General features: G+C 57.6%; 1 protein-coding gene across 2 annotated transcripts in view; it reads right to left on the minus strand.

Annotated features, from left to right (window-relative positions):
• The window catches only part of PRKCB (protein kinase C beta), a 290,571-nt gene that overhangs the window by 102,570 nt on the left and 175,097 nt on the right, over window positions 1-12,904 (minus strand). For both annotated transcript variants that reach the window (XM_070413662.1, XM_070413661.1), the window contains exons 4-5: window positions 11,008-11,119; window positions 10,283-10,411 (exon numbers count right to left, since the gene is read on the minus strand). In XM_070413662.1, coding sequence (XP_070269763.1) covers window positions 10,283-10,411; window positions 11,008-11,119 — 241 coding nt within the window. The remainder of the gene's footprint in view (window positions 1-10,282; window positions 10,412-11,007; window positions 11,120-12,904) is intronic.

Below are 12,904 nucleotides of genomic sequence, written 5' to 3' on the forward strand. Positions count from 1 at the left end.
GCCATTGTACGTGAAGGGCTGAGCCAGGGGCTGTTGCTACCTGAGTCTTACTGCAGGGCACATGGGTGGGTTCGGCCGCAGAGGAAAGGAGGTACTGATACTAGAGCTTCAGGTGGGCCCAGGGGCCAGGGCCTTCTCGGAGGCCGAGGTGGGGCTGGATGGCTCTCCCCCACCACCTCCCACTCATCCCCGAAACCCGTGCAGCCCCACCCCCTTACGGGAACAGGGCCTGGGAAAGCCACCACATTCCCCTGTCCCCCTGCCAGTCCGCAGCAAGGAATTTTATGGCGTTTTAGGGTGCGTACAAATCGCCTGGGAGGTGGTTGAAATGGGGATTCTGACTGTGCAGGGCTGGGTGGAACCAGACATCTGCATCTCTAACCAGCTCCAGCAACGCTGCTGCTGCTGGTCCCCGAGCGCTCGCAGCAGCCAGGGCCAGCCTATTGGGAAGCGTGAACCCCCCGAGAACTCTGCGGCCGGCCACACAGTGGGGAACGGAATAGGAACGCGAGGAAGTCAGACCTAGAGGCGGGTGGGCTCAGCCGGGCAAGGAACAGAGAGGGGATGCTGTGACGAGGGCGGCAGACACCGAGGGTCAGCGAGCAGGCCCCGCTCGGGGGTGGAGGCCACGCAAGACACACGCTATGACAGCAAGAACCCGAAAGCACCAGGCAGAACCTGGGCCCGGCTCTGCCCAAGCTGGGGAGCACCCCCAGTCCGCAGTCACCGACACCTGTCGCTGGGATCAGCCACTTGTTTCACTGCTCTGGTTGGTGGAACGTTTAGTTATGAGAGTTTTTCCTATTTAGAATTTTCCTGTTTTTTCCCACCCAGCGCCTCCCAGGCCCACTTCCCCACCCCTCCCTGCAATCCAGGGTTTGCAGCCTTCCACTCCCTGCTTCCCACCCCGACAAAAATACAAACATAACTCCACACATAGAAAGCATCTGTCGCAGCTGCTTATTTCTTCGAAATGAGATCAAGCTAAATATATTTTTATGCCATGCAGGCCTCTCACTTAGTGCATCAGAGATGGCCCTCCATGTCATGGGTTGGCAGTGTTTCCAGGGAAGGCCACAGAGTAATATGTTAGGCTTTGCAGACCATGCAGCCTATCACGAAAGCAGCCAGAGGCAACATGGAAATGAATGGGTGTGGGAAATTACCCTTAGGAAATCTGTCCTATTGGAATAAAACACCAGCACACAGGGAAATAAAGTCCAGAACAAGTATGTTTATTGATGTGCAGTTCCCAGTGGCAAAGAGTTGGAGTTGCCCAGTTACGGTGTATCCATTCTATGGGCTCCTGTGACACAGTTGTTGAAAACCATGAATTAAAATGGGTGTGTGTGACTCTACGGAGCTGGTCTGCATGTGGGAACTGGTCCCGCAGATGTACTCACTTTGTGAAAATGTATCAAACTGTGTCATTATGATTTGATGCTTGTTATACTAGTATGAATAGTATACCTCACATGACACTTTTACTATTTAAAAGCTTAACTAATTAAAAACCAACAAAACACCAAAGCATCAGAACTACAGCTAATGCCCTGGAGCAGGAGCTGGCAAACTATGGCCTATGGGCCAGATATGGCCCACTGCTTGTTTTTATAAATAAAGTTTTATTGGCACACAGCCACAGGCCAAAGGCCGAGAAAGAAGGGCAGGCGGGGGTGTGGTCCGGCCCCAGGGGTGTGCAGACCTCACCTACAACACACTGAACGAGACGGTCAGCGCGCCCTAGATGCAGCTATGACTTCACTCGCTTCCTCATGACAAAGCCACTGCAGAGAAACAAGTTTGTTTCAGGGAATTTTCTCTCCAATGAGGACACAACGAAGTGTTTTCACTGCACTGCAATTCCTTTAAAAAAAAGAAACCTAACTACCATCAAGCATGAGGTACTCTAAGGAATCCTGGGTACCATAGGCCCCAGTCCCCAGAGCTTGTGAGTGTGGCGGCCGGGGTGCATGTCTGCCACACAGGGCGGTGCTCTTGGGATGGTGTTCGTGGCTTGTCCCAGAGCCCCAGGGGTCGCTGTGATGGCAGAAAAGAGGGTGAACTTGATCGGGGCGAGGCCGTACCCATCTCACAAAATTCAGCCATCGCGCACGGACGTGTGCACGTCACTCTATTACGTTTTATCTCAAAAGTAAAAACAAAACAAGCTCTGAGTTCTAGCTGATGCTGCAGTATTCAGGGGGCGACCCACTGCCTTTACCTCACTTCAGAAGGAATCAAAGACGAGATGATTGGTGGGCGGAGAGCGAGACGCAGGGACACTGGTTAGGCAAGTGCAGCGAATGTGGTGGCAGAAGCCCACGGCGGACGAGTGGGTGTTCGTGGTGACATTCTTTCAACGCTGCTGTCTGTTGCACATTTTTTATGCTAAAAGGTGGGGATGGGGGGTACTAACCAGGAATGCCTAAGGGAGGGGCTGGGTCCTGTGCCCGCTCTGTGGCCTGTGGCCTGGAGAAGCCCCTCCTCTCCCTGGCTTCAGGGCCCTGGGAGCCGCTTTACTTCTCTCTGCCGCGCCCCCCTTGTGGTCCACAAGGTCTGAGCAACTCTTGGAAGAGAGCCTTCAGGGAGGGCCGCTTCCAAGGCAGGACTGCCCCCTGGTGGCCAGCAGCCTAACTTATGAACATGTTCTAACCCATTGACACTCCGCTGAGGAATGTTGAGATATTAACACATGAGGAGTTATCACCATGACAGTCCCCCTTTCCTCCCCTCTTCTCTTTCCCTTTAGAGCAGAGAGCCAGCTTGCAGGGGGGGGGGGGGGGGGGGGGCAGGCAGCAAGCTGAAAGCCTTCAGCCCCCTTGGCTCTGTGCCCCCAACGCAGGCTTCCAACAGGAAACCACGCGGAAGACGGGGGATTTACGGACATGGTGTCCTGGAAAAAACTCAAAGGCAGTGAATTTTAACCTGAAAAGGAGGCGACTCCCCATGGCTGAGAGAGAGAGAGAGAGAGAGGTCTCCAGGGTCCCAGGGAATTGGCAGATTGAATGAGCCCAGATTGTGAGGCTCATCCAGGCAGACTTCCCCGTCTGTGCTGAACCCAAGGGTCCAGAATCTGCTGGAACCTGAGTGAATACTGTTGCATGAACAGGGGGTGGCTGGGAGCACGGGGTAGAGGTTCCGGAGGACCCACACTCACTGTGTGAGTCCTGGGAAGTTAGCTGGCTCTGTGCCTCCATTTCCCCAGGTGTAAAAGGGGGGAATATGAACACCTATGACAGGAGTGTTAAGGTGACTAGCAAGTTGACCTACGTAAAGTACCTGGCATGTAATAAGTACTCAATAAACACAGCTGGCATTATTTTTCCTATTTTCCCTGACACGCTTTGCCCATTCCTGATAACCCCCACGCCTCTCGCAGACTCAGCCCGGTCATGCCTGCTCCGGACAACTTCTGGTGCCCTCTGGGGCTCCCAGGGGACCGCAGTGTGGCCACATTTCGACTTAATGATCTGCACTTGTCTGCCCTCGAGGCTGTGAGCTCCCTGAAGGAAGAGGCTACATCTCACTGCCATTAGGTCCAACCTGGTACCCAGGCCCTTCTGGAATGGATGGAGGAATATAATGGATGGATGGATGGTGGATGGATATGAATGGATGGATGGATGGATGGATGGATGGATGGATATGAATGGATGGATGGATTAATATAATGGATGGATGGATGGATGGATGGATGAATATGAATGGATGGATGGGTGGATATGAATGGATGGATGGATGAACATGAATGGATGGATGGATGGATGGATGAATATGAATGGATGGATATGAATGGGTGGATGCATGGATGGATGGATGACTATGAATGGATGGATGGGTGAATATGAATGGTGAATGAATATGAGTGGATGGATGGATATGAATGGATGGATGGATGGATGGATGAATATGAATGGTGAATGAATATGAGTGGATGGATAGATGGATAGATGAATATGAATGGGTGGATGGATGAATGGATGAATATGAGTGGATGGGTGGATGAATATGAATGAATGAACACTCATGCTTGGAGCCCATCTTACCCTGCTACGTATAGCAAGCCACTTTCTCACACGGGAAACACCTAATCACTCCAAACTACCTCACCTCCCACCGCACCCCTCAGTGCAGTGCCGAAGTAGGGGAGGTGCAGCCCTCAAATTGCCCCAATGGCCATCAAGAACGATGTCTCGTTGGCGCTTCCTTATTCTGACGAGTGAACGTCACAGCTTGGAAAGGATCTGAATACCACACGCTGGATAGGAATGGGTGGATATGAATGGGAGCTGTTCAGCTAAGAAAGTCGCACAGAGAACACCGACAGGAGCCCCAAGTGAAGCCTCACAGAAATGCTCCTTCAGCTCCGTCAGTAACGCCTCTTCTGTGCGGGTAACTGTGGGTGTGGATTTGGGGTGGCGAAGGGTTTGCAGCGGCTGCAGTGGAGATGGGATGGGAATTATGGGAATGATGGGATGCCTGTTCTACGTTCATAGGGAGACACTGGGTTGCCAGGGATTAAATGTGTAAGGACATGGCTTCATCAACTCCCCACCTTCGACCTGGGCTTCTGCCGCCGGATGGACGGCTCCTGTACCCATTGGGCATGGCGATGCCCATACGTTTCTACAAGTCCCACTCCGGGCCTTTGCTCTACTACGGACCCAGGGAGCGAGGGGGCCGTGGCTCTGAGGGTGGCTCCTGGGCTCAGCAACACTTATGCTGAGCTTGGACCTGGCCCTAGGATTTTCTGCGTGGTCTCCTTCCTGTGGAAACAATGGTGGGAAATGGATGACCACGTGAGCTGCCACTCCTGACGGCAGAGCAGTGGCTGGGGGCCGCCTGTGAAGTCCTCCGTCCCTACACGCCATCAGCACCCTCCTTCCCACACGCCATCGGCACCCTCCTTCCCACACGCCATCGGCACCCTCCTTCCCCCACGCCATCGGCACCCTCCTTCCCCCACGCCATCGGCACCCTCCTTCCCCCACGCCATCGGCACCCTCCATCCCTACACGCCATCGGCACCCTCCTTCCCACACGCCATCGGCACCCTCCTTCCCACACGCCATCGGCACCCTCCTTCCCACACGCCATCGGCACCCTCCTTCCCACACGCCATCGGCACCCTCCTTCCCACACGTCATCGGCACCCTCCTTCCTACATGCCATCGGCACCCTCCTTCCTACACGCCATCAGCACCCTCCGTCACTACACGCCATCAGCACCCTCTGTCCCTACACGCCATCAGCACCATCAGCACCCTCCATCCCTACACGCCATCAGCACCCTCCATCCCTACACGCCATCAGCACCCTCCATCCCTACACGCCATCAGCACCCTCCGTCCCTACACGCCATCAGCACCCTCCATCCCTACACGCCATCAGCACCCTCTGTCCCTACACGCCATCAGCACCCTCCTTCCTACACTCCATCAGCACCCTCCGTCACTACACGCCATCGGCACCCTCCTTCCCACACGCCATCAGCACCCTCCTTCCCACACGCCATCAGCACCCTCCTTCCTACACTCCATCAGCACCCTCCTTCCTACACTCCATCAGCACCCTCCTTCCTACACGCCAACAGCACCCTCCGTCACTACACGCCATCAGCACCCTCCTTCCTACATGCCATCAGCACCCTCCTTCCTACACACCTGACACCAGTGCGGAGCGAGGCCCATCACACCAGGGGCGGGAAGAGCGGGGCCGGGGCCACACCCCTGCTCTTGTGGAGCTTAAAGCCTGTGGGAGATGAGACACTCGCCCACCCGACAGGAAACCGACACTGGCACGGGCGGCGGCCAGGGCACCAGGCGTCCACAACAGAGAAGGCGCGGGACCTACAGGAGGAGCAAGCGTAGCCGCTGGAAGGAAAGAAGATGGTGCAGATGGACCTCCCACCCAGGGGACAGAATACGCGGGTCCTGCCGGAGGTGGCGGAGGAAGGACCGGGAAGAAAAGGAGTGAGACCACCCGCCGACTGTCCTCCGGCAGCGAGAGCCAGTGATGAGTCACCAGGAGAACTGTCAGCACTTCCACTCTGACCCAGACCTGAAGGGCCCTGGGCAGCAGAGAGGAAGCCTGGCCTGGCGTCAGCAGCCACAGGACTCGCGTGGAGAGAAGCAGGCCCTTCAGAGGCACGGCAGCCGGTGCGGCCTCTGATGGGCTGGTGTGCACAGTGCGCGTGCGCGTGGCCTCTGATGGGCTGGTGTGCACAGTGCGGTGCGGCCTCTGATGGGCTGGTGTGCACAGTGCCCGTGGGCTCTGATGGGCTGGTGTGCACAGTGCGGTGCGGCCTCTGATGGGCTGGTGTGCACAGTGCGTGTGCGCGTGGCCTCTGATGGGCTGGTGTGCACAGTGCGCGTGTGCGTGGCCTCTGATGGGCTGGTGTGCACAGTGCGGTGCAGCCTCTGATGGGCTGGTGTGCACAGTGCGCGTGCGCGTGGCCTCTGATGGGCTGGTGTGCACAGTGCGCGTGGCCTCTGATGGGCTGGTGTGCACAGTGCGCGTGGCCTCTGATGGGCTGGTGTGCACAGTGCGTGTGCGCGTGGCCTCTGATGCGCTGGTGTGCACAGTGGGGGAGGCCTCTGATGGACTGGTGTGCACAGTGCGTGTGCGCGTGGCCTCTGATGGGCTGGTGTGCACAGTGCGGTGCGGCCTCTGATGGGCTGGTGTGCACAGTGCGTGTGCGCGTGGCCTCTGATGGGCTGGTGTGCACAGTGCGTGTGGTGTTCAGAGCAAACGGCAAAGCGTCCTGGCTGGGGAGTGGAAAGTCCTCACACGGAGTGACTTCCGCGGGCCGCTCAGCCTTCAGCTCTCTGGTCTGTCTGGCTGAGATCAAGGAAGAGGGACCTGGGGTCCCCACCATGAAACCAGGTGCCCGGGAGATCACTGGGCGAGCCCGCGCCCCTTCCCCGCCCGCCTCCCCCGTGCTGGCTGGGGAGGCGCACAGCTGCTCCGTGTCCGGATAATCCCGCAGCCACACAGGGGCCACCCTCCCAGCCCAGCCCCGCAGCCGCAGGGAGACTGACCAGGGCTGGGCGCAAACAGCAGACCTTGGTTTCTCACCGCGGTGGAGGCGGTCTGGGTTCGAGGTGCAGGCTGATTGGCTCCTGGGGCGAACCCGCTTCCTGCTGGCAGCGGCTGCCTCCTTGTCCTACCCTCCCAGGGCAGGGAGAGCTTTCTCCTCCTTCGCTTATAACGCCACTCATCCCGTCAGGAGAGCCCTCCCTTAGGACTCCCAAAGGCCCATCTCCACATAGCACTTCCCTGGGGGTTGGGGCTCCAACATATGAGTTTGGGGAGACAGAATTTGGGGAGACTGACGGTCCTCACAGTACAGCCCTCTTGCCCAAGGAGGGGCTGACGGTGGGGATGCTGAGCCCAACCTTCCCACGCAGCTAACGCCCGTCCACACCCCCACTCCGCCTCTCCCTGCTCTCTGCTCACTCCTCGCCCCATGAGCAGCCCCGATGAATCACTTGAACAAGAAACTCATCTTGGCTCTATTTTTAGAGAACTACAGTCAAAGCACGAGGTTCTCCCATCACCAATCCATCAGCGAGCCCGTGCCAAGGACGGGCTGTGCCCGGAGGTGAAGGGGCAGCAGCCGGGCACCACCGGGACCTGCTGCCGGGGCCGGGGCCGGAGCCTGCACGTGACTCCAGGCGAGTTGCTCAGCCTCACGGAGTCTTAGTTTCCCCTTCTGTGCGAGAGCAACAGCGCTCCCTCCGTTACCAACGCACTCAGACAACCACCGCGGGGTACAAATGCTGGTGGCTATCAATGAATGTGATCAGAATTCTGAGCATGAAAATACTCTGCCCCTCACTTTCATGTTTTATAATTGATTTTAGAGAGAGAGAGGAAGGGAGAGGGAGAGAGAGAAGCATCGATGTGAGAGAGAAACATCGATCGGTTGCCTGTTCCACACACCCCAACCAGGGATCAAACCTGCAACCTGGGCATGTGCCCTGACCAGGAATTGAACCAGTGAACTATCAGTGCATGGGATGCTGTCCAACCAACTGAGCCGCACTGGCCAGGGCTCTACCCCTCACTTTCAAGGAACCTCAACTTTCCCCCCTTCTCCCCTGTTTCACTTGTGTTCCCCCAAAAGATACATTCAAGTCCTAACCGCAGCACCTGTAAATATTACCTTATTAGAAATAAGGCCTTGGCAGATGTAACCAAGTTAAGATGGGGTCATCCTAGGGAGGGTGGGTCCCTAATCCAGCGACTGGTGTCCTCACAGGAGGAAATTTGACACAGACATGCAGGAAGGAATACCAGGAGATGATGCAGGAGAGATTGGGGAGCACCAGAGGCTGATGGCAGCCACCGGAACGCAGAGAAGGCAGGGACCAGACTCCCTCAGCGCCTCCAAAGGAGCCAGCCTCCGCCGCCGACCCTTGGATGCAGACGCCCAGCCTCCAGAACACTTAGAGAAGAGGTATCTGTCCTATTAGGCCATCCGTTTGTGGCATTTTGTTGGGGCGGCTGTAGGGAATGAATATTCACAGGCATATACTAGGATTGCCAGAGCAAACATGGAACGAAGGGGAAGACTTTGGCCTTAACTTCAAAGGAACACTGTATTGCCTTAGTTGGAACAAAGACTCCCCAAGGAATGCCCATAAGAGGCAACTAAACCACAGCAGTGGGTGTGCAGGGCGCTGGAATACATAGTGACCTAGTACAGTGCACTTCAGCGTCAAGCAGACCCACGTGACCACGTGTGGGCACCTCTCTGCCTGCTGCCCGGTCGGTAGAATACCCTTGCTCCTTAGCTCAGTAGAGTTACTGAAAAAAGGAACAATATTGCCTGTGGATGCTTTGCACACTGACGGACACATTAAAAACTCGAAGGTTGGCTATTGTATCATTCTTACTCTTCTTGTTAATGGAGTCAGGTCTCGGAAGCATAACTTTTCTGAGCCTCAGAGCGTCATAAAATGAGCGCAATAGGTATTCACAAGGCTGTGGTGAGCAATGGAAGAGAACAGGGACAGCCCTTTTAATTGAGACGTAACTGACATGCAGCACTGTGCACGTTTAAGGTGTACAATGTGCGGGTTTGATACACTTGTAGATGGCAATCCGACGGCTGCCACCTTCACGTCACATAACTATCACTTCTTCTTTGTAGTGGGAACAACGGGTGGGCCTTAGGCCACCGTGATGACGGGTGTGAGCCCTTGCATTCATGAGCTCCAGCAATGCAGACCACCCTAAAGGGAGTGGCGCCCCTGAAAGGTCCCGTCACATACTTGAGCCTTGTAGTTCCTAGAATATGACAGTAGAGGGCAGCAGGGCCTCACTTCTTCCCCCTCACCCGCATGCTTAGTCCTGGAAAAACCAGCTACTTTTGAATAAGTGACTGCAGACTCCTGTCCACAAGCCCCAAGTGTCCCATTGGGATGAAGTCCGCCACTTGCAAAGCTTCTTTTTAAAGGAAAAAGCAATTCAGTGGGTGCGCACCGGGTGTCACGACCCCCAGCTTAAAACAGGGATTGTATTTTACAAGGGCCAGCGCATCGGAGCTACTGAATCATTCTGGGGCCTCACAGACCAGTTTTTGCAAAACCAGCCCCTTTCGTGATCCATTTCCTAAGCTACCAAGTGATGAAACCCTAATTATGTTGGTTAGCTATGATATCCCACGCTCGGCGGTCAGAGCTGGTTTCGCCTCGGCTTGTGGCTGCGTGCTGACCAGTGCGGACCGTACATGGGGCCTCCACCTCGCCCAAGCTTCCTGGGGGGGCAGAGGTTCTGGGACGGCCCATGACATGAGTGACGGACACCTCGCTCTCTCGTCCCCAGTCCCACTGCACCCCCCCCCCCCCGCCCCCGGCAGGCTGAGTGGCCCTCCTTCCTATTAGAAATATTTCAGAAGTACCAAAGGTATGGAGGATGTGCACCAGGGACCAGCGAAGCCACTGTCAGGTGCCAGAAAGAAATATTTCCAACACACGGGAAGTCCCTGCACCTCCACCCCCAGGAGCGATGCTCTCCCGGGGTTTCTCATCAAGACCTGCTTCCTCCCACGGGAAACACGGAAAGAGCCCAGCACCGCTTCCCTGCTGTCCTACTAAGGGAGCCAGAGGTGCACACTCCACAGACGCTGAGAGAGTGGGAAGGGGGGGTTGGGGGTGTATCCTGAGCTCCAGCCCCAGGTGCTGCGGCGGGAAGGGCTGTGGGGCAGGAGCAGAGGGGGTCGCGGGGCCCTCCCCATCGGTGATGGAAACAGCCCCCCCACCCGGCCACCTACCGAGGACGGTGAGGACTGGCCCCTCGATGTGCGCCCGGATGTAGATGCGGCCGCGGCGCTCCGTGTGGTCCGTGCCGCAGAGGCTGGGGACGTTCATCACGCAGCGCTTGTGGACGTTCATCATGCAGGCTGGGGGCCGGGGCGAGGCTCAGGTTGGCCGGGGTGGTGGCAGGCCTGTCCCCACCAGGCACTGGGCCTCCTTCCCCTCCTCCCTTCCAGGCAGCTGAGACCCCCAAGCTTGGCCGCAGCAAGCCCGCCAGCTGGGTCACATCAGGAGGCTCCTCCAACCCCCCACCCCCGCCCTGAGGGTCAGAGGAGGTGGAGCTTGTCCAGCCTCCCGAAGGCTAAGGGTGCACCCCACACACCCCACGGGCTCTGAAGCCAGTCACTAACTTCAGTACCAGGTGGCAGGTAACAAGTGAGGGAAGATGTTCATGAGGGGACTTGGCCAAGCTGACACCCCAGCAGCCCCCACTCCAGCACAGCAGGGGATTGGGGGGGACAGGGGCCCCTAATACCCTAGCAGCCCCCACTCCAGCACAGCAGGGGGTTGGGGGACAGGGGCCCTAATACCCCAGCAGCCTCCACTTCAGCACAGTGCGGGGGGGGGGGGGGGGGGGGGGAGGCCAAGGCTTCCGATTGGTGCAGATAAGCAGGAGCCCTGACTGGACTCGCCGGGGAGTGTTGCTAGCCAGCAGGTGGAGCCTCTGAGCCGGGGTACTTACTGTCACATTTCATCCCCTGGTGGATGAGTCCGTACAGCAGCGACCCGCAGTGGTCACAGAAGGTGGGGCTGGAGTAGGTGTGGATCTTGAACTTGTGCTTGCTCCGGGGGTCCTAGGCCAAGAGAAGATGAGAGGCCCGCGTCAGCGCATGCGTCCCTCTGCAGGGTCCCTGGAGAGCCCGCCCCACTCCTCACGCCTGTTAGGACCTTCGCTGGAGCCTGGGCCAGACGTGGTGCCTGGTAACCAGTGGCCGAAGGGGCCAAGGAGGGAGGAGCCAGGCTCCCCCGTCAGTCGCAGCACACTCGCTGTGCCTGCCTGCAGGGCCTCTGTCTGAGCACCCAGCCTGCCGTCCCTGCCTGCAGCAAGGACGCCCGGGACAGCAGGCACAGTGCACACGACAGACAGACCGTGCACTCGCTCCCGTGCTCCCTCCACCTCTCAGCAAGCCTCTGGTGCAGTGGTTCCCAACGGGGGCACACACCCCACAGGGGCAATTTAACCTTTAAGGGGAGCAATTTGAGAATGAGTTATTAACAGTGCATTTTCTGCATTTCTTATGGTTCTAGGGGCCTCATATCTACACTAATAAAAGAGAAACATGGTAATTGGCATACGACCGCTACCCTTCCCATTGGCTAATCAGCGTATCCTTATGCAAATTAACTGTCAGCCAAGATGGCGGCCGGCAGCCATGCACTGAAGCGAGCAGGGAGGCTTGCTTCCTCCAGGAACTGCAGACTCCAACGTTCCCCGCCTCACTTGCCGGCCTTTCAACTGCAACTCTAAGCAACTATTACTATGTTGCAAATAAGAAGCTAAACAAAACCGGCTTTCAGTCAGCCCCGGACCGCAACATTGTATCCATGTTTTCAGCAGCGAGGCCTCAGAGCTAAAGCTGGCCCAGAATAAAAAAAAGAAAAGAAAACAAGGAGCTGTTGGAAGCTTTTAGTCAACTGCCAGCGGGAAAACAGCCCTCAGCCCCTCAGCCAGCCTGGCCAGGCACCCCAGTGGGGACCCCCACCCTGATCCAGGACACCCTTCAGGGCAAACCAGCCAGCCCCTACCCGTGCACCAGGCCTCTATCCTATATAGTAAAAGGATAATATGCCTCCTGGCACCGGGATCAGCATGACAGGGGGCAGCGCCCAAACCCCCTGATCAGCCCTGCTCTGTGCCTGATAGGGGGGGAGCTCCCCAATCCCCCGATTGCCCTGCGGCTCTGTGTGTGACAGGGTGCAGCACACCAACCCCCTGATCGGCCCTGCTCTGTGTGTGACAGGGTAGAACCATAACCTCTCCATTGGCCCTGCCCTGAGTGTGACAGTGGCGGTGCCCCAACCCCCTGATCGGCCCTGCTCTGTGGGTGATAGAGGGTGGCGCCCCAACTCCCCCCTCCACGGGCCTTGCTCTGTGTGTGACAGGGTAGAGCCATAACCTCCCCATTGGCCCTGCCCTGAGTGTGACAGGGTGCAGCGCCCCAACCTCCTGATCCGCCCTGCTCTGTGTGTGACAGGGGGCGGTGCCCCAACTCCCCTATTGGCCCTACTCTGTCAGTGACAGGGGGGAGCTCCTCAACCCCCTGATCAGCCCTGCTCTGTGCGTGACAGGGTACGGAGCCCCAACCCCCCTGATGGGCCCTGCTCTGTGAGTGACAGGGGGCAGCGCCCCAACCCCCTGATCGGCCCTGCTCTGTGAGTGACAGGGGGCAGCGCCCCAACCCCCTGATCGGCCCTGCTCTGTGCGTGACGGGGGTGGCATTGCAACCGCCCGATCCACCCTGCTCTGTGCATGACGGGGCGGCGCCCCAACTCCCCAATCGGCCCTGCTCTGAGCCTGACCAGGGGCTGCACTTAGGGATTGGGCCTGCCCTCTGCCACCCGGGAGCAGGCCTAAGCCA

This window comes from Myotis yumanensis, unplaced genomic scaffold, assembly GCF_028538775.1.
Source record: "Myotis yumanensis isolate MYYU_CA2020_CCGP unplaced genomic scaffold, mMyoYum1.0.hap1 SCAF_4, whole genome shotgun sequence".
Taxonomy (NCBI): Eukaryota; Metazoa; Chordata; class Mammalia; order Chiroptera; family Vespertilionidae; genus Myotis; species Myotis yumanensis.